Source organism: Mesoplodon mirus (assembly GCF_964341445.2).
Source record: "Mesoplodon mirus genome assembly, chromosome: 2".
NCBI lineage: Eukaryota > Metazoa > Chordata > Mammalia > Artiodactyla > Ziphiidae > Mesoplodon > Mesoplodon mirus.
The window spans coordinates 85,918,459-85,945,446 of record NC_138977.1 but is presented as its reverse complement, the minus strand read 5'-3'; the positions used below and the strand labels follow the sequence as shown (position 1 = coordinate 85,945,446).

Sequence of the window (26,988 nt, the reverse complement as noted above, 5' to 3'; positions counted from 1 at the left end):
GGGTATATTAGTCACAGAAGGAAACTGAATCCACCATTTACTTTATCAAATTGTCTCTACACCATTCACTGTGTTTATACACTTTAACAAGTATTACAAGATACTGTGTTTGGCTTTTGGCAGGTTTTTTTTTTGGCTGTAGCATCTGTTCAGAGTGTCAGAGTACAAATTTAGAAGCTTATATATATAGCCAGCAGGTCATCTTTTCATGAGCTGATTTGTTAAAAAATTCTCAAATAAAGCTACATTTGTTGGAGGATCTTTCGACTAAAATAATATAAAGGTATGTGTCTGATCCTTCTAAAAAATTTGGCATTTAAACAAAATATGAAGCTGGGTTACGTAAGGACTTTAATACCTATAGTCATATGACATTAAGCTTTGCATGTTCTGAAAACTTACTGTATTTTCCAGTAAAATTACTCTCTATGCTTTATAATAACATATTTTCATGGACTGAGAAAGTTCTGCTCTTAAACTTTAAATTCTTTAAATTATAAGTTGTTAAAAGATTTAACACTCTCCTAGTCCTGATTTTAGTTTATATAATCATAGTTACTTCTATACACATTACTAATGAAAAATCTTGACTTATTATATCAGATGTATGAATCTAATTTTAGAAAAGCTTTCTGTATTTTTACTGAGCTGAAAAAAATTTGATATATTTGACAACTGTTACCTGAATATTTCTGATTAATGAGGCCCTTAGAGCTAAGGCTGTTTATGCAGTTTCATTTGAAGTTTATTATAAGTAGTATCCCATAGATTTATTATAATTATATGGATTACTGCTAGTGATTTTTAAATTCATTCTTTTGAAATAGAAAGCTTTTCAAAGAAAAAATAAAGTTTAAAATGTTGAGTTGAAAACCATATCTGTCAGGTTGAAAAGATTCTTTACTCCATTCTCTAATTTTCATCCAAAGAGACACTATTACCCACTTTGCTATTGTTTTCTTTCCCCACCTTTTCCTCCTGTCAAGTCTTTCTTTTTCCCTCTGCTATTCTAAGCCGTTAGGTCTATATCAAGATCATGCACTCCTCTTCATTCCCAGAAGTGAATAAAAACTTTGTAGACAGTGTATGGAAAGATAGACTCTGTTCCTGTAGCAGAATTGAGCCTTTCTCCCTCTGACTTAGCATAAGCCTAAGTGCAGCAGGCAGGGCAAGAGAAAAGGAAAATGTTTCAAACACCTTTTAGGAATTATAAAGTAGAACTAGGAGATTACTTTTTAGAGTTTTGTCTATGTTTTGGGGAGAAGTGAGGCTGTTAGCACACTTTAAAGCTCTATGAGAAAATCAAACAAATATTATTATTATTAGCTGTTTGCTTTCTGGCCTTGCAACAAGATATATAGATAGATAGATAGATAGATAGATAGATAGATAGATAGTTAGATAGATGATAGATAGATAGATAGATAGTTATAGATATAGATATAAATAGATACACACACATATATATGTATATATATGTATATCTATCTCTCTATATATATATTCTTAAAGTGGGGAACTAACATTGTTTAAGGGAAAACTTTCTAGATGTATACAAACTTTTAAACTTTTTCTCTTAAACTACTGAGAATAAGGTATTAGGTGAAGAATTTTTTTTTCAGATCAGTTAAAGTCAATTTAGTCAAAGTCACAGTCCTAGTGAGTGAAAACTTTAGAAAAGTTAATTGAAGATATAGGTTTTGTAAATGACCTTCCAGCATACATTTCCACACCCTTACCCCATTCAAAGACTACCTTGTTCTCTAATAGGAATCCTGCCATGATCACAGCATCTATTAATCCTCGTAAATACCTCAAAGGAACTTTTACTGACTCCTAAACTTCTACATTTTTCACTCTTATTTTTCAGGATGTCAAACTTGGGACAATTTGACTCTGACTTTTACCAATCTAATTATAACATTGAAAATCAGGAGCAGAGTTATAGTGATTCTAATGCCTATGGAAATCTTTATGGATCTAGAAAGTAAGTACTTGACATTGAGAAAATATGTTCTCATTTTAAGAAGTCATAATATTTTGACAGGGGGTTTCAGGTAGGGAGGTTCCCTTGAGGGAAGCAAAACCTCTCCCCACTGTATCTCAGTAAAATGCCCAAGAAGAAATGTTAGGAAAGGGCAGAGAAATGAATTCAGTTTTCCATGAATGGCCTTGATCGCCTCAGGCCTATTCATAGGTGAAAGACTTGTCTTCTCTTTTCAAAACATCACTTAACAGAGAGCATGAATAAAGGCCCTGGACAAACAGAAAACATTTTCCTTTTACCTGATACTTTCCAGGACACTGCTCAAGAAACTGATTTTATTCAACTTCATAAATATTTACTGAGTGTCTGCTTGTGTGTCAGAAATTAAGAAAGGCACTATAAACTCAAAGATAAAGATGAAATCCATAATCTTTTCCTACACAAAATTAAAAAATTTATGTTGGAGAAGGGGACAATTAAATATACTATTATAATACAGTGTGGCAATTCCTAACTGAAATCGAGATAAATGTAATTCAGAATGTGTTAGTTATTTGAGTTGACAATTCAACTTGAGTTGAAAATAAATTAAAAAATGATTAAGAATTTAGTATTTACTTTCTACTAGTGCCCCAAATAGGGCAGTTAGAATGAGAAGAATTTGGTTTAATCTGGCTCTGGCATTTGTTTTTTGTCACATTGGGAAAGACAACTTCCCCAACTGAGTGTGTTAAACTGAGAAATAAGGATGTTAATAATACCTACTTCGTGAGAATTGTCTGAAGAACAATTGTGAAAATGTGCAGGAAAGTGTGTGTTAAAGTAAAACCATTATAATATATATGTTATTTTTTCATATAACCATAGTTTGCAGAAGCAATGGACACCATTGCCAAGTCACTTAAACATGCATTTGGTTACACAGTTGCTTCTTTAGATGTTCTTTTACATTAGTGAACTGTGAGAAGGGACAGAGAAATTAAGGAATTTTTCCAAGGTCACACAGCTAGTAAAAAATGGGGTTAGGCTACTAGTCCAAGGTTGTTGGATTAGACTAAGGGGCATATAATTTATTGTAAAATCAAGACATTTCTGAGAGTAAAATGTGTGCTATTAATAACAATGTTGGTACAATAAGAATAAACTGGATCATCTTAGGCAAACTGGGATGTGTGGTTACTGTGCCATTCCAACAAGTTTAGGGCAAATAACCACATAAGAAATACTTCAAATTTATTAATTCTTGAAGTTTATTTTTCGAACACAGGTAAGTACCTTGAAAACAGAATAAATACAACAGGCAGTGGGGACTCTTCTGTTCCAACTACAGCCAAGACAATTTGGACATTGTTTTTATGGGCTGGTGACTCCTGCAGACACAGGCAGATAGGTGCCATTTTCACAAGCTGCATCCTAACTACTTGCGCTGAACCACTGCTCTAAAGCCATAGGGAAAGGAATTGGTAACCAATGTTTTTAAAACTGTAGAAATTAAATATCTGGAATTTTATCTCATTCATGCCCCTAGTCTATGTTGTCTAGCATTAGTCAAATTGCCATAAGAACTTCTTAAAATGTAAAGCAATCTATGCCTCTATCTACCTATCTATCTGAATATTATCACCAGGAAAATTAAATGTGTTTAAAATATTTATAAGAAAAATGGGGGAAAAGGATAAAGCTGTCTAGAATTGGCTCAATCATTGCTGAATCCAACAACAGAAAAAGAACTTAATTTTATTTCATTTATGATTTACAGTTTGGAAGGTCGAGAAAAAACAGAAAAGTGTATGATGGCCCAGGGAGTAGTTTGAGCATGAAGGTATTACAGGATGGTAACTCAAAATATATAATCCACATGAAAGCTATCTAATAGGATTTTTCAGCTCTGTGCTCCTGTTTTATTGAAAGGATCCAGTGGCCTGCTGTTTCTTTTCTCCCTTCTCTTCTCCGGATGGAATAAACACCTGGGCGGCATCTGCAATCCACATTTTCAGACTAAACGAAACTGAAAAGTCCAATAAGAGAGAGACAAAGCTGTCTCCTTAAGCAGGGACTCAAACCACAGCCTTCTCCCCCCACCCCAGCCCACCCAATTTTCTTTCTCCATTTGATTGCACATATCAACGTTGACCAGAAATCAAGATGACAAGGAGATGGAAATTAATATAACCAAGTGAGGGCAAGTTATGATTATATTGCATCAGGTTGATGGCCTGGCCTACTTCAGATGCTTAGCATTTAAATCCAAGTCCTGATTTGGATGTGGTAACATTTGAATTCCAACCCACACTGCAAGTCTCAGGAATTAGAAAAGGGCATATTAGCTGTGGTACTTTTATGAGGTACATAAAACATGGAGTCAGGTCAGTGATTTACAAGTGTGCTTCAGATAACTCCGGAAACTTGATCTTTTATTCATACAGTGCATAGTTCAATTAAAATGTACCCCAAATCAGAATAAGATGCTCATCATACTGGCAAAAGACATAAGAATCCAGTAGCTAGTTATAATCAATTAGTCTCTCTCTCCCTGTCCCCTGCACCATTCCCTCCTCCTCAGTATGAGAGCTCATTTTAAAACACTTGTTATGCTCAATGAATGGCATGGTGATCTGAAAGCTGGTTGAATGTGCTTATTATGAATGAAGATATTTATATTTTTAAACAAGTTTTCTTTTAGGATGAACAATATGGAGTTTTCTCATTAAAAAAACAATTTAACTATCTAGTCATTCAGATAGGCATTATTTCCAATGACTGCAGCCAGTTTTCTAGGCTGTATTTTCCCACTGCAGTCTCCCAACTTTTGAAATGGGAAATCTATTCCAATTATTTAGAGTAAGAAATAGCTGTTTCTGCAGAAAGGTGACGACAACTGGAAAACTCCCTTTGAATGTTTTAGCAGGACTTTAACAGATAGATACTGACTCATCAGCTTTTCTGAATCTCTAGACCTGCTAGTCCTTTAGTACTTCAAGCATAGTTAATGGCACTGTCAATGCCACATCATTATGTGTACCTGCTGGCTGAGCCAGGATCTGGGAATGTCATACAAGCCCATTCCCCCAGTGATCAGACTGACAAAGGAAAGGAGCATCAATTGACCCTCATGATGGAAGTCCATATAGTTTTGGAGAAACAAAGCCTCTAATAAAATATGTACCTATTGATTATGTGATGCGACAGAAAACTGACTCTGTGCAACAAGCATAATTCTGAAACCACAGAAAGTATAACTGAGTCTTCTAACAGTGATCTTCTGTATTTACATTGGAAGGTGAATGTTAAGTCCTGTTGTCTCAGAAACAGTTAAATATTTTTCCCAAGCTGGAGGCCACGCAGTATCTTAACACAATATCATCTAGGTAAAGACAAGCCTCTTCAGGCTGGTTGGAACTGTATAACCCCATGTATAGGTGGTGAAAAGGGGAATATTGAAGAATTAGTGAACATTCAGAGGGTTTGTATATGGACCAGGTGTGGCCATTGCTTCATGGCTTAGAGACGGAAAGCCAAGCCAGGCATGGTGTAGTGGAGATTCTCCTTGTAGGAAAACACAGGGTGGGTGGGATGTTGTCAGTCTGGGTGTTCCAGGGAAACCAAAATGGGAAAAGCTATAGAGATGATCAGCACAGAAGGAATACAAACTCTTGGCTTCCTATTAATGTTGTTTTCTCTGAGGAAGTGGCAGACTGGGAGACAACTATTTGCAAATAGAGAAGATGCTGTTCCAGGGTGTGAGGAAGGTGTCTAGAATGCTTCAGTGTCAGTCTTGGGAAGAGAAGAGCATACAGATACTTAGCTAATGCTTATTGATCACTTTTTGTGTGCCCCACGCTAACCTAAGTGCTTTATTTATTTCAGCTAATTTAATTCATCATAACCTTATGAGTTCTATTATTGTCTTCATATTACAGATGAGGAAACTGAGGCACAGAATGTGAAATGATTTGCCTAAGATTATAAAATTGGGATTTGAAGGCAGTCAGACTCCAGGAGTCCTGTTTGCTAAGCACTCTACTTGGTTCAGGATACATCCTACGATGGGACTAGCATTACAGGCAGAAATATAATACATAGAGTTGGACAGCAAAAGAAGGGAGATACAGACAAGAATGTTGCCAGTCGTTCTAAAGGAGGCTTTTGCACTCACTTCACAGTTGTTTGAAATGATTTTTACAGGAATAGGAGATGCCTGTTAACAAAGGTAATATTTAAATCCTAGCAGCCAGAGTCCAGTGTTTATTCTGGTCTAATTTATTGAAATTTGGAATAATGTGTTGAGTTAGAAATCATCAAAATTTCAGTATTTACGTTCTCAAAGAGATAATTAAGATGCTCTGCAATCAAAGAAATCAAGGACCACTTTTTATGTTCCTTTCCTTTCCCTTCCCTTCCCTTTCCTTCCCTTCTCTTCCCTTCCCTTTCCTTTCCTTTCAGTAAAAGCAATTTGAAATGACCAAATAACCTCATAGATGAGCCCTTTTTTCTTCCTTCCTTTCTCTTCCTGCAATAAGTTATTTATTAAGATTGTTTTCCAACTTTCTCACACAAATGGTGAAATAAAAACCAAATAAAAGCACAATCAAGGAAATATGGTGTTTCAACAAAACTAAATTGCACATTTCAAAAGACGGACAGTGAAGCCAGCTATGGAAGACTTTTAAGTCAGGTTCTCAAATATAATTTTATTGTCAATAACTGTCTGGGAATAGCCAGAGCTAAAAAGTCTACTCCTTGATGGACAACAGTCAGTTTATGTGTTTATTTTTTTCCTATGAATTGACTACTATTAAAATTTTGATTTTTAAAAATTTTTATTGAAATATAGTTGATTTACAATGTTGTGTTAGTTTCAGGTGTACAGCAAAGTGATTCAGTTATGTATATATATATATACATATATTCTTCTTTTGCATTCTCTTCCATTATAGGTTACTAAAAGATATTGAGCATAGTTCCCTGTGCTATACAGTAGGTTCTTGTTGATTATCTATTTTAAACATAGTAGTGTGTCTATGTTAATTCCAAACTCTTAATTTATCCCTCCCCCTCTTTCCCCTTTAGTAACTATAAGTTTGTTTTCTATGTCTGTGGGTCTATTTCTGTTTTGTAAGTAAGTTCATTTGCATCTTTTTTTTTAGATTCTACATAAAAGCAATAGCATATGATATTTGTCTTTCTCTGTCTGACTTCACTTAGTATGACTATGATTTTTTACTTGCTGCCTCCACAGATTTATAGAGAATGTCCTGTTTTGTGATTGTCCCTAAAAATCAGTGAAAAAGCAGCATTGTGTAGGGATCAGGGTACTGCTCAGACAGACAGTTTCAGTTCACAGTCCAGCACCTGAATGTTATTGTGTGTTACCAAGCAAGTCATTCAGTCTCCATGAACCTGTATTTCTTTTTCTGTAAGATGGGATTAAAACTACAGTTTTTACTTTGCAGAGTTTTAATTACATGAGAAAACGTGAAGGAGAGTGTCCAGCACATTGTAAATTATCAATATGTGTTGGTCAATATGGATCATTCTTCTAGAGAGTTTTCTCACAACTAGTTACTTTTTCTTTTTTTGATTAAATTTAAACGTCAAGCAAGTTAATTCTTTCATGGGTAAATAGTCATAAAAACTAGGAGAAATCATAAAAGGAAAATTGTAGTTTCCTTCCTTGATTTGTCGTAATAGCCCTTTCTTAGATGTGTAAATATCAGTATTTTCCTTTTTCTAGACAACAAACCAGTGAGCAGACTCAGCCTGCCTTCGTCCCACCAGAGATGCTCGTGTCATCAAGTTATGCGGGACAATTCTTTCAGCCAGCATCCAACAAGGATTATTATTCACCATCTTCTTACATTGACAGTTTTGATGAAGAGCCTCCTTTACTAGAAGATAAGTTAAGGAAGTGCTATTAATGTGTGTACAGCTCAAAGAACAATAGCAATCATCAGCTCTTAATGTGTGCTGTCAGCATGCCACACACAGTGTTTTATGTGATTATTCCACATATAAACAAGAGTCTGCCAGACCAACACACTTAAACCTTTGGGAGTTTGTCTCCTGTATGTGTGGGGACAATTGGAAGTAGATACGAGCTATCGCTGTGCTAGTCTTGCAGTTTTTAAATGTTTCTTCACTGTTTCTTGAATGTGGACTCCCTGACCATATCTAGACAACAGTGAAGACATCTTTTGGCAGAGTGATTATATCAAAGTAACCACCAGCATACCTTACTATTTTCTGCTATGTTTGCTTGGGAGAAATGTGGGTAGTTTCTCAGTATTCTTTTTTTGTTGTCATGGAGAAAAGACAGTTTTTTTTCCCTTCCTGGCTCATGTGAGCCCACACATCTCAGATAGATACGACTAAGTGGGAAGGAATATGATTCCAGTAAATAGCACTGTTGGTGGCAAGGAAACCTGAGGACCCTTGCAGTTAAAGGTGGCCTCCAAAGATTTCAGGCATCTTCCATCCATTGCTTTTTTTTTAATCCAGCCAATTTATATCTGCCGCTTTTGTTGTTAAGGAATGTCAACATGATGCTAGAAAACTAAAGTTCAAGGAGATTTAAATTTGGAAGCCAAGGAGAAATATTCACAGGCTAACTGCTCTAACTCTTTTGTATGTAGTCCAGTGAAAAGGGATAGGCTAAAATTCCCAATATTTTACATCAAAAGATCATTGTTTGCTTCTTATGAACACAGCCAGCCACCTGATATTAAAACATTCTTCTCTCTTTGCCTTCAAAATTAAGAAAAGAGGAAAGATTTAAACAGTTCAGAAAAGCACAGAGATTTATATAATCGATTTGTTGGCTCTTTAGAAGCCAGTTAAGTTTTTGGATCAATTACGCTTAACCAATTCATTCTAATTTGCCTCTGCATCTGATATCTAACACCTGAAAGTTATAAGCTATTCTCATCAAGAATTTTCCTTGACTCCACCAACATCTCTATGTAAAAAAACCTATCAATTGACTAATTATAAAAGTAATCTATATTCAAAATAGAAATTTGGAAGATATAGAAACATATGAATAAAAATATTTTAAAAATCACCAAAAATTTTGTCTCTGAGACATGATGTCATTAATAATTTGATGTAATTTCTTCCATCCTTTATTCTGTTTTTCTATGAATATATATACACTAAAAAATGAAATACTATATTTCTTTGACTATGAATATATTGGTAAATACTTAAAAATAAAAGTTGGATCATACTATGGGTATAAAGTTTTGCATTTTTTAAAGTTACTTTATATCATGAGCATTTCTATACATGCATTCTTTAAAGTCATTAAATGTTATTTGAAAATATGACATGTAATGGCTTCATAATATTTTACTATATACAAGTACTATAATTTAAATCTACCATAGAGGTCATTCTTTATAATCAATAATGCTTTGGGGGTTTCCCTGGTGGCGCAGTGATTGAGAGTCCGCCTGCCGATGCAGGGGTCATGGGTTCGTGCCACGGTCCGGGAAGATCCCACACGCCGTGGAGCAGCTGTGCCCGTGAGCCATGGCTGCTGAGCCTGCGCGTCCAGAGCCTGTGCTCCGCAATGGGAGAGGCCACAACAGTGAGAAGCCCACGTACTGCAAAAAATAAAAAAATAAATAATAATAATAATGCTTTGGTGAATATCATAGTAAAAACTTTGACCTGTACAGAATCTGTCTTTAGGATGGAACTATAACATTGGGATTACTGGGTCAAAAGTCATTTATACTGTCAGGCTCATCTAGAAAAATAATGAGCCAACAGACCTCCATAGTAGAATATGAAATGTCTTTGTTAATTTGATAGGCAAAAAGGCAAAAAATAATACTTTTTATTTCTTGGTTACTAGAAAAGTTAGACATTTTTTCATATGTTTATTGACTGTTTTATATGTTTTTTCGTATGTTTATTGTTTCACATGTTTTTACTTCTTTCTGTTTTTCAAGTTCTTTGCCAGATTTCCTATTGGAATCTTAAGATTTTTCCTTTCCTTTTTCATCTATAGAGATATTTATATGGTAAAGATATTAATTATTGTCTGCAATATGTATTTCAAGCTTTTTTTTTCCTAGGTTGTGTTTGCCATCTAATTTGTTTGTGGGATATTAGGGCATATAGTCATTTTATTAATCATGTTTATGTTTTTAACTACACAATATTTTTCTTGGTAACTTTTCTTTCCAATTGTTCTTTTGTTTAGAATATATTTCTCCATCTCTAGATACTGCTTATATCCTCTTGTAGATTCTTAAATTTTTAAATTATCTTTTTGTTTTTCACTTAAATTTTTGATTCATTGAAAATTGTTTTAGGTCAGTACATGAAGTAGAATTTAACTTTGTTTTTTTTTTTTCTTGAATGATTAATCAATTTTTCCTGTAACATTTACTGAAAATAATCTTTTCTACTTGTCTCAGATGCCTCCATTCTGATATTCTAAACTCAAATACATTCTCCCATGATGTCTTCTTAAATTTCAAATAGGGAATATACTAGATTTCCCCTCCTACTACATCTCAGAGAAATTCCTAGATTGTTTTGTTTTCTCTTTGTGATTATCCCCACCAAATATATAGTATATTAGAAGAGAGAGTATCTGATATAATTTTGCATTTTGAGTCTATGAAATTTCTAGACTCTGATCCAATATGTTCTTCAGGCTGGGTGACTTTATGAAAGCCTCAACCCACATCTGTCTAAAAGATATAAAAAGACCATAGGCAGGATTTCTAGGATAAGATGATAAAAGACATTTGCTAGTTTTTATTGAGCATACACCAAAACAACCTATAAAATTATGAAGTTATAATAATTAACATCCCTTGCACAAAAACATGCTATTTGAAAGTGCACTCATTTATTTCTTAAATATTTTGTTGTCTAAAAGACTTGTTTCGTTTTATGTAAGAATAATAACCTTTGCTATTTGATCATGTATAATCAATGTTAACAAATGCATTTTGAAGAATAATAGTCAATTCAAATCTGCCAGACTAGAAAAATTACTGTGATATTTGGTGTTTACATTTGTAGCATAGCCTGATGTTTATATTTGAAAGGCCAATGCCACAATTTGCATAGTAAACAAAGATATTAATTCATTTTTATAACATATATATTGTATACTTTACTACCACTAGATGACAGCAAACAATAAATTTTGCATTCACATTTCACAGCAGTTTCATCTTTTTTTATCTTGTAAAATAAGTTGTTATATTAGGGTATCTACAATTGATAAATAGGTATCTCATTTGCATACCTTATAATAAATTTGAAAACAAAATATTCTGGAGATGTATTTTGGTAAAAAACACATAAAATATTTTTTCTTATGAAAATATTTAGTAGGTCTTATGTTCATTCGTTGTTTCATGACTCCATGTTGAAACGTGCAAGAGTTAATTATGCCATCAAATAAATGTCTGATATCAGTAATAATGTCTCATAAAGCATTTTCATCTGGGTTTCTTCCGGAATAATGATTATGCTTTTTGAGGAGAAAGGTATTTTGAATTAAAGGCCACTTTATTGTGGTAAATACTGAAAACATATTGTTAACGTAAATATATAAATTGAAAATAAAGTTTGAAGACAACATAAGCCTCAGGTGAAATTAATTTAAACTATAGCATTTCTCAATTTTTAAAATCTTCTGCTATTTGAAAAATCACATTGGTCATTCTAACCTATTAAGTTGGTGAACTACTCATATTCTCCAAAGTGTATGTTCATTAAGAAATATATAAATACACTGTGAAAATAAAAAGGGAAGTTGAAATGTAAATGATTTGTTCAGTATTAATTTAATTCAAATTAAATTCAAATTTTTTCTTTTCAAGCTTGGGTTGGCTAGCAATCATCAACCTGGATGTGAAAAGAGTGAAAGATATACTTTCTATCCCAGTTCAGGCAATGTCTGGCTGACCTTCTAAAAATGTCTAGGCCCCTGTTAGAGCAAGTTCCCTCTATGTCATGGAGATCATTGAAAGTTCATCTGGTATTCTGTGTGTAGAATGTCAGCTTTGCAAGGTGTTTAGATGGTATACCCAACTATAAAAGAAGTTGAATTATACCTTGTCTCTGACCAAAGAGGGTTACTAAATCCTGGGAAGGGAAGTTGAATGGCAGGTGCCAATGATTTAGGGAGACAATCCTTCACATGGGAGAACTGGGCTCACTTCAAAAAAATACAAACCTTATGAGATTAGATGCACATTGACTCGACCACAGCTATATGATTAAAAGCATGGGTTCTTTTTTTTCTTTTGTACCCTCTTGTTTTGTACCCTATCCCTAGCTCCTGGCAACCATTTTTCTACTCTGACTCTATGAGTTTGACTGAAAATTTTTTTATACTCCACATACAAGTGATACCATGCAGTATTTGACTTTCTCTGTCTGGTTTATTTCACTTAGAAAAATGCTCTCAACGGCCATTCATGTTGTCACAAATGATAGGATTTCCTTGTTTTTTATGACTAAATAGTATTCCTATATATATATATATATATATATATATATATATATATATATATATATATATATATACCACAACTTTTTTACACATTCATCCATCAGTGGACACTTCGGTGGTTTCCATGTCTTGGCAGTTGCTGCTTTCAACACAGAGGTGCAGATATCTCTTTGATATCCTGCTTTTGTTTCCTTCAGATATATTCCCAGAAGCGGCATGGCTGGATCATACAGGAGTTCTATTTTTATTTATTTATTTTTTTTTTTTTTTTTGCGGTACATGGGCCTCTCACTGTTGTGGTCTCTCCCGTTGCGGAGCACAGGCTCCGGACGCGCAGGCTCAGCGGTCATGGCTCACAGGCGAGCCGCTCCACGGCATGTGGGATCTTACTGGACCGGGGCACAAACTCGTGTCCCCTGCATCAGCAGGCGGACTCTCAACCACTGTGCCGCCAGGGAAGCCCAGTAGTTCTATTTTTAAAAAAAATTTTGAGGAACCCCCATACTGTTCTCCATACTGGCTGCACCAATAAACAGTCCCACGAAGAATGCACAAATGTTCCCTTTTCTCCACATCCTTGCCAACACTTATTTCTTGTCTTTTTGATGTTAGCCATTCTAACAGGTGTGAGATGATATTGTGGTTTTGATTTGCATTTCCCTGATGATTAATGGTGTTAAGCACATTTTCATGTACCTGTTGGCCATTTGTATGTCTTCTTTGGAAAATTTCTGTTCAGTTCTTCTGTCCATTTTTTAATTGGACTATTTTATTTATTTAGTTTTCTATTACTGGCTCTGTGACTTTGGAAAAGCGTATCACTCCAAACCTCAGCCATCTGATGCACAAAGTAGGAATAAAATAACAGTACCAGCCTCAATGCATGTCAGTAAGACCAACACATGTAAATCTTGTAGGGCTTATAGCAAAATTCAGTAAAAATATTCAGTTAAAAAGAATTCCACTCTTTTTAGCTCAAATGTATGTACTTTATAGTAGTTTAGCTCCAGTTTTTCCTAACCTCCACCTCACCCATATTCAAATTTAAAATGAGAGAAGGAGGGTAACCAGCTTGATTACTGGTTCCTAAGTAGTGACGTTATATTTTCCTTTGTGAATGTCCTTTTTTTTTCTATTCCAGATGCATCTTAAAGTTTATCTTTATAGGAGTGGTGAGAAAAGTAACTGATGTGATGGCATTTATTTCTATATTCAGTGGATGTCAAATGGCTGGGTTTTTTGTTTTGTTTTTTTTAATGAAAAAGATATAAGAGGAGGAGAATCTAGCAGCGGGGTCTGTAAAGGGGCAGTCAGAACTCTTTGAAAAACAAGACATTGGAGAAATAATTAGAAATTACTAATTGAGTTTAGACTCATGGACACTGAGCCCCACTGCTTTTGGATATTTTATTCTACCATCACCACTCATAAAAGGGAAAGGTTAATTGTCTCAAGAATTTAATCTCTGAATACACAGACTCAACAACACAGAACACTGACCTTATTAAAATATGTATGCATGCCATGATTGCTTTTACTTGCTGAATGAGCCATTGCCTTTTCTCCTCTGTGGAGTTTCAGGCAGTTAGCATGGTATTGCTCTTCTCATCAGGCAGAGTATAAATAAAATCCCAGACCTAGGCTAAGTGTCTTTAGATTAGATAACACTGTTAATTGAAAATTATGCATGTTTGGTAGGACAAGTTTCAGAAGTGTTAGCAATAGAAAATGTAGGATAAAGAAATATCTCAATGGGCATTAAGATGGGACTTTTGGTTTGTTAGCTACCATTATATTTTGTTTTTACTGTATAATGTCAATTTCCTCATTTTTGGCTGCATTTTAAGCTTATATTTGCTCCAGAAGGCAGGGAAATTTTTTCTTGATAGAATTATTTCTCTAAAATATATCTTTCAGCTCACTGTGTGGGAATAAAAAGTCTTTTTTTTGTTTGTTTTAAGGTTGCTATATATTACGTAGAACTTTAAACTATGAAGGTATAACAATCAGATTAAAGTGCTAAGTAAATTAATAATATTTGTTAACTTTAATTAAAGAATATTACTCATGTTTATTTTTCTATATTTATATTATCTCCTCCCCCTTCTTCTTTTTAGAACTTGGAATTAATTTTGATCACATACGGCAAAAAACCTTGACAGTGTTAAACCCACTGAAGCCAGCAGATGGCAGCATTATGAATGAAACAGACCTCTCTGGGCCCATCCTGTTCTGTGGGGTCCTAGGAGCTTCCCTACTTCTGGTAATGGACAGCAGCAAGCACTACATATTCCTTTTTTCTTCTTTTTTTTAGCTAACATTGGTTTATCTAAGTTTCATGTTTACAGCATTATATTTCTACTTCTGCATACACCACAGCCAAGTACCAGATTTTAACGCATGTCCTTTCAAATGTCATTTTTGAAGAGGTCTTCGTAAATATGGAAGAAAATATATCACTTTATGAAGTGAAAATTGTTTGATTCATAACTACATTTTTTTGGTGAGAGAGACATATTTAATGGAACCATAATGACAAAGAGAAACTGCCATCATGTATTACAACAGATAAAAAATGTAAATGTAAATAGAATTTCAAAAATCAAATCACCAAGACAGATTTTCAACAAAGCAGGAAATCATATAAATGATTTTCTTGTAATTAAGTCTTTTTTGTTGTTTAGAAAAGACTGTCAATCTGAAAAAGTTAGAGGAACACATGGATTTGGGAAACAGAGGGCTGAAATTTTATTTTTTGTTTTCTGTGAGATTTCTGTTGTGACACTGGACAAATCCCCTCTATTTACTCATCATTTTCATTGCTGGGGTGTATCTATCTCTAGACTATTTCAAATATTCTGTTAGGTATGAGATGAGTCTCCTTTTTTCTGGTTAGGCTATTATGAATAAATTGACTTGCAACGATAAGCAGTGATTTGTTTATTCAACCTGTATAATTTCCCCTATCATTTTAGTTTTCTGTTTTTTATGAAGGCAATTTTCCCCCTGACATCTCCATTTGTCTTGTGTATGGGTCTCTTTCATTCTTTAAATCTGGGAGTAATGATATTCAGAGTCATTTCCACCTAAGTTAAGTTTAGAAGGTATTCTAGCTTATAGTTTAGAAAAATGATTTCTCCACCCAAAAAAGGGAAGAAAAAGAAGAAATGAGAAAGGTCTATGATTTTGTATTAAGGAGGTAATGACAATACATTAAAAACAGAGGATGAACAAGATGGTCAAGCCAATCTGACAAGTACAGTTTCATTAGGGCACAAAGAGATAAACTTGGCAAGAGAGGTAATATAGGAAATTAAAGATTCTAAGAAAAGTCCTTAAAATAACTACTCATTTCACTTTCCTTTCTTACAGCTATCCACTTCCCTAATGCAGCTATACTTCTCAAAAGTAGCTGTAAAATGTATTTGCAACAAAATGAGTCTTCACTTTTCATTATTAATTACATAATACTAATCGAAATTCTGATAGAAATCTAATTTCTGCAGTAGTGTGGTCAATAATCACATCATATTTATCCAATACAATAGTACTTAGTTATAGCATCTTATTTCTTCCTTTGAACTACAACAAATGCAAATACTCAAATAATCTAACACTATATCAACCAGAGTTTTAATTTAGTCTCTAACGTCCCTTCTGTCTTTGTCATAGTAATTTGATAATCTTAGATTAAGCTGCTAAGTAAGACCATGCCAATTAATCAAATTGTCAGAAACAATCAATTTAATATATTAACTCATCTTGCTTTTTCATGTAATTTGTAATATAACAGCTGTTTGCTTTTCTGTAGAAAATATTACTATTACCACCTCTTAAAGGAAAGCATTTATCCCATTAAGATCTTTTATGGGTATATAATGTTAGTTGGAATTATTTAAATATCCTCTCTCTTGTTTTAAGTGCAAAGTAATACAGGCAAAGAACTCAACTGAAAGTGGAAAAATTGGATCTGCCCCTAACTTTGCCTCCAGGTGTGATCCTGAAACTTTTTTTTTTTCCTATTTCTTGGCCTTCATTTTTTTCATTTTGAAGATCAAAAAAGAGGTTTGTATAAGTGGTTCTTAAGGTTCATTTCAGTTGTGAAATTTTAGGGAATGTGTAAAAGTGCATATTTTCTCAAACCTTTTAGGCAAATATTTTCACTTCAACTTTACAATTAGATGTGGTTACTTCAGAATTGATTCTGATACATGTAGAACAATAAGGACTGAAAAACTCCACTGGATATTAATAAAGCCAAATTTAACTCAGAGTCCATTTGAGGCTGTTAACCCTACCCTGGATATCTAAAATTAAAATGTAAAAGATGATTTTATGGGCTGGTATATGCATTGTACTAGAGAAAGCAAAACTAAATCCAGAAACAATATTCAAATCTGTTCATTATATCTGGAGGTGTAAGATTCATAGTCACATACTCATCACTTTTATGATTTATAATTATATAAGGCACAACACCTTTTAGTGGACTTTCTTCATGTTGAAGGAAGCAAACTGAAAAGAACTGCTTCAAGCTCTCAACACAAATTTAATTTTACTTATTCTTCCTCTTAAAATTATTTTCACCCCCCAAACCATGAACACAAGCGTTTTAAAACTATGGCTCCATTTAATTTTTCTAGTAGAGCTAAGAGTGTGATCTGGAAAAGGAACATGCACAGCCAATATAAAAGCATAATCAGAAGAATAAGAAGTATTTCAAGCAAAGAAGTAGTAATAAGGGTGGTACAAGGCTGATCTAAAAATTTTTGAATTTAAAAAGAAATTGAACATTTATTTTTCTTTTCAATTACAAGTCCTTGTTAGAATTTGAAACAACTTAAAAAATGGGACTGGTCCTGCCAGATGGAATTGTACCTCAAATTGGATAAACTAACAAGGGTAAGAGATAAGGAGAGAGGTCAGTAACTGATATGGAAAAGGACAATTTTACTATCAAATTAGTTTTATCCACCTGCTATTTACCCCATGCACAAAACTGGTTAGGGTCATGGTCCAGCTATGTGTCCTTTGGGTACAAGGAAGTTGTGTTTCACCATTACAACTATTCCTACCTCAGAATTATCCCACCTAATTAAAATATTAAGTAGAATGTTTCTCTAATACATGAAAGTGATTTGAAATTGTCACTATTTTCCAAGTGGAACAAACTCACCCAATAGAGTAGTACATAACTGATGTGTTTCTTTTAGCATGCCCATTAGCATTATTGGCATTATTTCACAAAGTAGCCAGGAGGACTTATTATGGCTAATGCAGCAGAGAATTCTGCAGCATAGCCCAGAGACATTTTGTGAAAGAACTTAGCAGTGATCAACTTCCCCAACTGCAGAGGAAGAAAATTTCAAAATAGCCGGGCAATTTTAAACATTAAAATGGTCATGATATTCTCCATTAATTAATTACAAAATAAATATCTCTTTATTCTGTAAGACATAAGGACAGCTATGGAGCAGAAAAAAGGACAGCTAAAAAGCTCTCTCTCTGAATCAACTTACCAGATCCTTTGTTGTTTTCAAATAATTCCCATGAAAACCGGAGTCAGCCTCCTCAATCTTTATCTAGAATTTCTAACCAGTTTAATGTATATATATATATATAAATGACATGCATTCTTTACTGGAGCTTTGGCATCCTCGGGTAGCAAACATTAAAATATCCTCTGTTGAATCAGTAGTAGATTGTGACTTTCCCTGGATGAGTTTAACGGTGCTGGTTCAGGAACAAGTCTCTAGTGCTCTGTGGGTGGTGGCTATTTTGATGAATCCTCAGGTCAGTGGTCTATCCTGAACACTACTGACTTCCTTTAACAATACCTCTTTTGTGATTTGCTATCAGTTGGTTTATATAAATCAGTTTTTCATAAAGTCTGTTCAGTTAAGCTGGTAATAGGCATTATGAAAACAAAGGATTCTGGGGTCAGATAAGTTTGGGGTATACTGGCTTAAATAAGGTTAAATAAGTCCCCTTGTTTATGACTTGTTAGAGCTCCTGCAGGTGTTAAAGACTTAAATTTTAGACCTGGACTGTCTGGATTCAAAGCTGAGCTCCACCGCTTACCATTATTTTACCTTGGGCCAGTTCCTTAAACTCTCTGCACCTAGTTTCCTCATGTGTATAATGGGTACAACCATGGTACCAACTAATTATGTTGTGTGGATTAAATAAATTAATATATGTGAAATCTTTAGAATAGGACCAAACATAGTAAATCTGACAGATGTTTGCTAATATTACTAATATGTTTTGCAAATCTCCAAGACTAAATTGGAATGTTTTCATTAACTTATTCATTCATTTAATTGTTCAACAAATATGGGGAGAAAAATATATCCTTACCTATGCCTAGTACCCCAGTAGGCAATCTATGATAAAAAATATAAATCTGGAAATATAAGCACGCTTGTGCCATCTCATGTATAGTTCAAGGAGGGGTGGTGGTGGTGTTTGTTTTCATGACCTGAATCCATATTACAGGCAGTATGTTTTCCAGAACTCCCAGACTTGAGACTTATACTACAATGACATAAACAGCATTGAGCTGATTGATTCGAAAATACTCTCTGCTTTGTTGACAATCTGATTTCTTCTTGATGTTTGTTCTATGTTCAAACCATTTTCTTCCCGTTGTTTCAGGCAGGAAAAGTCCAGTTTGGTTACGTGTATGGCACGAGTGCCATTGGCTGCTTAGGGATTCACGCCTTACTAAACTTGATGAGCTCTTCAGGGGTGTCCTATGGCTGCGTGGCGAGTGTTCTGGGTTACTGCCTGATCCCCATGGTCATCCTGTCCAGCTGTGCCATCTTCTTTTCACTGCAGTAAGTGTCTCTGTGTGCTAATTGACCCCACATGCATGATCATCGCTAGGGTTTGCCACACCAGTACAACAGTTAGCTTCTTTCTGATCATTTTAGTAGTGGGATTGGGGAAACTGGCTATTAAAAGCTACATACAGGGGCTTCCCTGGTGGCGCAGTGGTTGAGAATCTGCCTGCCAATGCAGGGGACACGGGTTCGAGCCCTGGTCTGGGAAGATCCCACATGCCACAGAGCAACTGGGCCCGTGAGCCACAACTACTGAGCCTGCGCGTCTGGAGCCTGTGCTCCGCATCAAGAGAGGCCGCGATAGTGAGAGGCCCGCGCACCGCGATGAAGAGTGGACCCCACTTGCCACAACTAGAGAAAGCCCTCGCACAGAAACGAAGACCCAACACAGCCAAAAATAAAATTAATTAATTAATTAATTTTAAAAAAGCTACATACAGATTCAGGAAAGTAGGGCGGTTTTGGCTCAGGTGTTGTTCCTATTTCGATGATTTAAAAAATAAATTAAACCAAGTTATCTTTAAAATTGGCACTTTGTAAGTTGTCACATTCTTCAGTATGAACTATCATCATGGGTAATATAACCAACAACAGAAAATTCACTTGTTTGAATTAAGAAGAGTAAGTGCCTGGTGCACACTGACAAATTGCTTCAGCTCCCAAGCACCCTGCCTTCTAGGAGGGAAGCAAATGTTCTTTCTCAGCTGGACATCTTGCAGTACAGAATTCCCAGGAACCCTAATGAGGATATTACTGCTAGAGAACTTTATAGCATATATGCTCAGTCAATTTTTTTTTCTTTTTTACTTCCTGGGCAGATAGTATTTACAATTCAAAAATATTAATGAGGATTCAGTAGATATGCTTCTGTCGGGCACTTTCCCAGGGCAGTGCATATCACTACCACTTTGGCTGGGAAGAGTAAGCAATTACATAGTCCTTTGTCACCTGCCATGTTGCAAATCCAATTAGAAATAAACATTTGCCATCAGTGCTCATTCTTCCACATCCAAAGGAGACACAATTCACATTTTTTTTCTTGGATAATCCAAGTTTTAGGTTATCAACACTATACTGGATAGGATATTACATACAGAATTTGCCAATGCCAGATAAACATTTTAGAAAGACTTTAATATTTTTGTTTAGATATAATCTCAGATATTTTCTTCATAACGTTATTGAGAATGACATAGATGGAAATGCTTTTTTTGTTTTAATATGGTTTCATTTTGAAAGTAATAGTCAAGAATAACAGAGCAAACTCTTACTTTACCAGCAAGTGCTTAACACTTAAAAGAGAGGAATACAACAGAAAATGGAAACTTTGAATGTGTAAGTACAATGTGAGTTAGAGGTGTATTTATTGAGTCTTGTCCATGGAAAAATTCCACTTTTTGTATATCATGTTCCTTAGCAAGCTGTTCTGTTTACTATGTTGTTTGTTACAGATGTTTGACAAGTTACTACAGAGTTCAGTTTTACAACTTCCATTTTGTCAGATGCTTTTGCCAAAGAATACTATAATGATCAACCATTTAAAACTTCTAGGTTTTAGACATTATTTCCATCAAAGTTTAGCTTTGGGGTATCTTAAATGACTCCAGATTATGAGGGAAAGAAAATAAAAACTACAACTCTTGAATTTTGAGAATCATCAGAGGTCTGGACATTTTTCATTAGATTTTCATTCTGAAATGTAAAGGGTGAATTAGAAATCCTTTAAATTATATTAATGGCAAATAAGCTATCTGATCCTGATCCCTAAGACCATTAAACTGAAATTGCCTTTTTGGGCATATTACTATAACATTCAAATGAATCATATATAATCTCATATTTTTGTTCACCAAAACCTGTAAATTGAATCACACTAAATTTTATTTCTAATAGATATTAACTAAACCTACAAATGTAATATTTACTAGAGTGTTTTAAAATATTTTTGGTTTGTTTGTAATCTAAGGCATAAGCTATACTGTACACTTTCACTTGTTTTGCTTTGGTTCAATTATTAAAAGAGGGTATTTCTGTCATTCTCACAAATAATAAACACAATTCTCAATTTCAGATTCAACCAGGATCAAGTGAGGCAGTATAGTTTGACAGTAGCTAGAACAATATGCTGGTACTTAGCAGCTCTTGACCTAATGACCATTTCACTTTGCAATTTTTTTAAGTCACTTCACTCCCATTTCTTCCTAAAGAATCGATTGTCTCCACAGTTACTTTTTGAAGATATCAGTTTGAACAAATCCATTTTGATATTATAGAAATCCACACCTTTATTTGCCAAAGTGATCTTCAGCAATGAGGTAGGAGGCCACACACATCTGTGCCTTACTGCTGCATCTGTTCCCTCCCTGAGCTGTGTCAGGCTTTGCTGTCCCAGACAAAAACCCAGGACATGGACCTGGGAGCGCTGGGGAGTAGGAACCCCACTGGAATGTGAGTCCAGTCATTTTTCTGCTCATACTGGGGGTAAATTTAGGAAGAAATTGGGGAAAAGAAATCTGTAGCTGTAAAAGAAGTCTCTAAACATAGTTTATGTAAAAGAATTTCGGAAGTTGGGATTTGAATGTTGACTCATGAGAGTGACAGCAGGTCAATTCTTCTGTTTCCAATAATCTGAGTTTTTACCACCCTATAAAATATTTAGCTTCTAATGGTGAACTTGACTCAAAAATTTTCTAAATAACTGAGGCCTTTGAGTTCCTATGGTTCCTCACTCTCCTTTTACAAATTGAGAAAGTGGTTATAAATATTGTACCAAGGACATTTCAGAGGCAGCTGTGATTCAATAACCTCTTTTTCTCCTGGTGTAAGATAACCATCTCTTTTGTCTTTGCTCTAGGGGCACCTTTGGAACTGTGTCGGCACTGGTCATCATTGGCTGGTGTAGTCTCTCAGCCTCCAAAATTTTCACTTCAGCCTTGGCCATGGAAGGGCAGCAGCTTCTCATTGCCTACCCTTGCGCCTTACTTTATGGACTTTTTGCCCTCCTAACAGTTTTCTGAAGATTATTTGAAATGGCATTACAGGATTCTATTTGTTTGTCACTGAGGTTATCCTGGAAATGTATTGGCATTCACATTTGGTCATATGAGTTCTGTTTTATCGCTGTTGAGAGAATAATAAGCAGAGAGACAAAACAGCACTTAAGGATGGGGCTCTAATAGGCTGTTTGGTTTGAATGATGATTTGCTTTTTGGTTAGTACATTAAAACAATTTAAAATACTTTAAAATAAAAAGGGATATAGCTGTTGTACTGATGGACCCTGCTTTTCTCAATGGATGTATTTCTGAGAAATTGTAAGTAAATAAAATCATATGCTGACTGGGTAGAGGAAATCTACAGTAAGCCTTTTGAGAAATCTTCATGACAGTTCAAGCTGTGTACAAGTTGTTTAAGTCACACTGTCCAGGACTTTGGAGAATTTCAGGAGGGGTGTTATTTAGGGTTTTATTCACCTGAGAGTCAAAGAATCTCCTGCCTTTCCATTCATTTACCTTCACAACTATTGTTTGGTTCCATTTGAACAATGCATTCACTCACCACTTTTTTCAAGCCCTAACTTCCTTCTTACTTGGTTTAGATGCCATGGATCATTACTATAATTTCTCCCTTGAATATGTATATCCTCAGTACCCTTGACATTTGCTCCCTGAATAGATGAATGTGACTGGAGGAAATGCCACTTGTTTCTATTTTATTATATGACTACATCTTAAATGGCTGCTCAGTACAACCTTTTGAGTCCTATTACATTACCCTACTATTGATAAATACACTTTCGCACTTTCTGAGACGATTGTTTCACACCATTTCTTCACTGCTCAAATCTCCAATACTCCTTTCATACTGTTAGTTGATGACCTTTCTTACTTTATTGAAAGAAAGAAACATCTAGAAAAAAAGTGTGTCTTCCCATCACCAGATATATCAACCTACATGCATTTTTATAGATACATGTATATATTTATAAAGACGTGTGTGTATGCATATATGCGTATACACACACACACACACACACACACATTCCCCCTTTAAAAGCCAGAGAAATGGGCCATAACTGAAGAATGATATTGAATCAAAGGATTTTTATTTTAAGGTAAGAAACATTGAAAGATATTTATGTGCTGCTATGAATAATAGGTCAAGAGGAAAACACTGGTTATGCAGGTGCAGGGGCTGTATTTGGAGAAGAAAAGAGACAGTGACAAGGGGGAATGTGTGATGGAGTTATTATCAGAGGTAACTTTTTATTTGAAAGACCTATCCATATGGCAAGGAACATATCTAATTACCAAACATCTGTTCTTGTGATTGTCCTGTGAATTACCTCCTCCCCTTTGAAGCTCCAGACCCCTATCCCATTCCTTAGCTCAAGATGGCATATAGGCCTCAATTGTTCCAATTGTCTTTAGATCTCATATCTTTGGGGCTCCTGTATGTATGAAATTAAATTTGTTTTCTCCTGTTAATCTATCTTATGTCAATTTAATTAGTTGGTCACCCAAAGAACCTAGAAGGGAAGAAAGAAAAAATTTTCCTCCTGTGCAATGGGTGTTGATAATTGTAGTAAATAAGACAACCATGGCTGTAGCCCTAATAGAAATTACTTTGGGAGTGGGGAAAAAAAATAGACAATAAACAAGTAAACAATAAATAAACAAGATAATTACAGAATATGAGAAGAATGCTAAGGAGGAATGTGTAGAAAAGAAGGCAGCACTGTGATAAATGTTAGACTTCTGTACTTTATAATTCATTAATTAACCTGTTAACAAAGCATGGAGTTTCCTTAAGTTCTTGCTCTTTCTATTTGGACTAAGATGGTCTTCTTACCCTTTGCTTAAGGGAGATGAAGCAAGAATGCTGTTTATTATAGTGATTTCTCTATTGTATATAGTCCTATTTCTTAGAGGTACATTTACATTATGGATTTAAATTTTTACCTTTTAGAAAGTTCTTTAATTAAAAAAAAATTATAGGCAAATATTGCTCTAAATTCAGGATGTAGGTTGACATTTTTCTGTGCATATAAACAGTTATACCCAAAAAAGTTTTGATTTTTTTACTATGAAAAATTATAACATCTGTATAAAAAGCCCCATAAACAAAATACTAAATATTTCATAAGAGTAAGAAATAGGAATAAATTTATTTAATAGTTCATAATGGCAGAATTATGAAATACCTAAGAATTAATATAAAAATGAATATAGATGATCTCTATAAAAATAATTATAAAATATTAGAGGCACTTTTAAAGAAGACTAGATATGTAGACAGATATCCTATATCACAGGATGAGAAAATTGGACTTTGTAAAATATTGCGCCCCAAATAAATGTATAGACTTAATATAATTCCAATTAAAATTCCAGGGTATTTTTCTTTAAATACTTCAATACAAAGTGACTTTAATGTTAATCTGAAAAAATAGGCAACGTTGTAACTGTGAAAAATTGAAACAATCCAAAAATATATTACAATAGGCAATAAGTTAAATCAATTATTGTTTATTTTTATGGTTGAATGCTAGGTAACTACATGAAAATATTTTGGAAGAATGATAACATGAGAAAATGTATGCATGAATTTTGCATAATTTTGATATTTACTGAAGACTTACTAGGGGTTGACCTAGATGCTTTACTTTATTGACTCACTTAATCCTCACAATACCTCTATGAAGTGCTCTTATCATCACCTCTGTTTTACGAATGAGGCTACTAGTTACAGATCAGCTAAATCACCTGCCCAAGGTTATTCAGCCAAAAACCAGAATTTGAATCAGGAGAGCTGGATTCCAGTGTCCATAACCACAACATAACCCTCCTGTTACTGAGCAAAAACCTAATTGCACCTTCCCATGGCCGTCAACATATCTATTACCTCTTCTACTCAGATCATCCTTTTCCCTTGACCTTAGCCAATACTGGACATAGGCAGAGTTTTACTTGCCAGGGAAAAATAATACAATAATAAGATAGAAGAAGAATCCAGAGTATCTAACAGTACTAAAGAGATACCTGCATGAATCCTGGGTCCATTTCTGGACTCTAGTTGAAATAAGCTATGCAGATTCAGATCTAGTTGGCATTTGAATAGAAAAATCTTGCAAAATATAGGCCTTTTCCCTCATTGCAAGTAGTGTTTGCACTATATGTATTTGTATGGAATGGAGGTATTTTCCTTTGTTAATGGTGATATCTGTTTATGGTCAGTAGGATGTGTTACAGAAAAAATGATAAAGTGAAAAGAAGCACATTTAGGGTACACAACTAGAAAGGTATTTTTTTGGTTGAATAGACCCTAGCAAACTTTCTCCCTTTCCCTTTTACTCAAACACTTTCAACTTCTTTTATCTGAGAAGGCAACTTTTTTTTCACTTTTCTGTTTTTACTGGTTGGACAAAAGTTACAGATTATATGTGAAAGGTAAATGGCACATTTGGAGTCAAGAGATGGCCTTCATTTCTACAAGAATGAATGAGAACATGTGTTGAAAATAAAAAAGTCCTGAATTACTGAGACTCAAGTGCCCTAGTTCACAACAGTTTAACTAGGGCAGTGGCCTTTGCGATGTCTAATGACAGATGCCTTTCTACTCTGATCTGGTTCACAGTAAAGAAAGCCAACTATAAAACCATGCTGACAATCTCCTGCTCCACTTTTTCTTAGAGCACAGTGGAGTTTGTTCTGTTTTTCAGTGACATAATGAAGGATCTATAGCTTTTCAAACCAGTTTTTATTTCTGAGTGGAAGTCTGGAATGACTTTAAATGAGTGATCTGGGACCCAAATTGCTATGTATGGAGGGAGGGGTAGTTTCCCACCCCACCAACAAGTAATTCTTGAACATCTGCAGGAAGTTTGAGAATTCAACTCAATTCTGACACCATCTACCCAGAGATAGCATCAGATTCCACAGGCTAAAGTTTCAGTCTTACAAGACTGCTCCTTCCCTTACTTCAGATGCCAGCCCCAAGCCCAGGTTCTTACCTGTACTTCTAACCAAGTGGCTATAAATCAGAGGTTCCATGACCCCCTCCTAGGGTTTAATTAATTTACCAGAGTGGCTCACAGAGCTCAGAGAAACATTTTACTTACTGGTGTATTGTGAAAGAATATGATAAAGGACGCAGATAAATATCCACATGGATGAGATGTGTAGGGCAAGGTATGGTGAAAAGGAGCTTCCATGCTTTCTCCAAGTGTGCCACTCTCTCCAAATCTCCACGTGTTTACCACCTCAGAAGCTCTCTGAATCCCATCCTTTTGGGTGTTTATAGAGTCTTTATTACATAGGCATGGTTGGTTAAATCATTGACCATTGTAAGTTGATTCAACTTCCAGCCTCTCTCCCCTCTCCAGAAGTGGGAGGGTAGGACTGAAAGCTACACCCTTCTAATTACATGGTTGGTTCTCCTGGCAACCAGCTTAGGTGAGGTCCAAAATCACCTAATTAACATAACAATTTGCACTTATCACTTCCAAAGTTTTTTTTTTTAATTGCACTCATAAATTCCAAAGGTTTCAGGAGCTCTGTGATAAAAGGGGGGATGAAGACCAAATCTATCTATCTATCTATCTATCTATCTATCTATCTATCTGTCTTCTATCTATCTTATAAATCACAATATAGATTTTTTAAAGTTTAA

The 26,988-nt window shown here is 34.8% G+C and overlaps 1 protein-coding gene across 1 annotated transcript; it reads left to right on the top strand.

Moving 5' to 3' along the window:
• Positions 1–1,871: 1,871 nt before the first annotated feature.
• YIPF7 (Yip1 domain family member 7) lies at positions 1,872–22,335 on the top strand (the record flags this gene model as incomplete). Its single annotated transcript, XM_082604619.1, has 5 exons — positions 1,872–1,987; positions 7,722–7,882; positions 14,591–14,736; positions 19,131–19,312; positions 22,173–22,335. 5 exons carry the CDS (start codon positions 1,872–1,874, stop codon positions 22,333–22,335), a joined length of 768 nt encoding a protein of 255 aa, XP_082460745.1.
• Between the last annotated feature and the right edge of the window lie 4,653 nt (positions 22,336–26,988).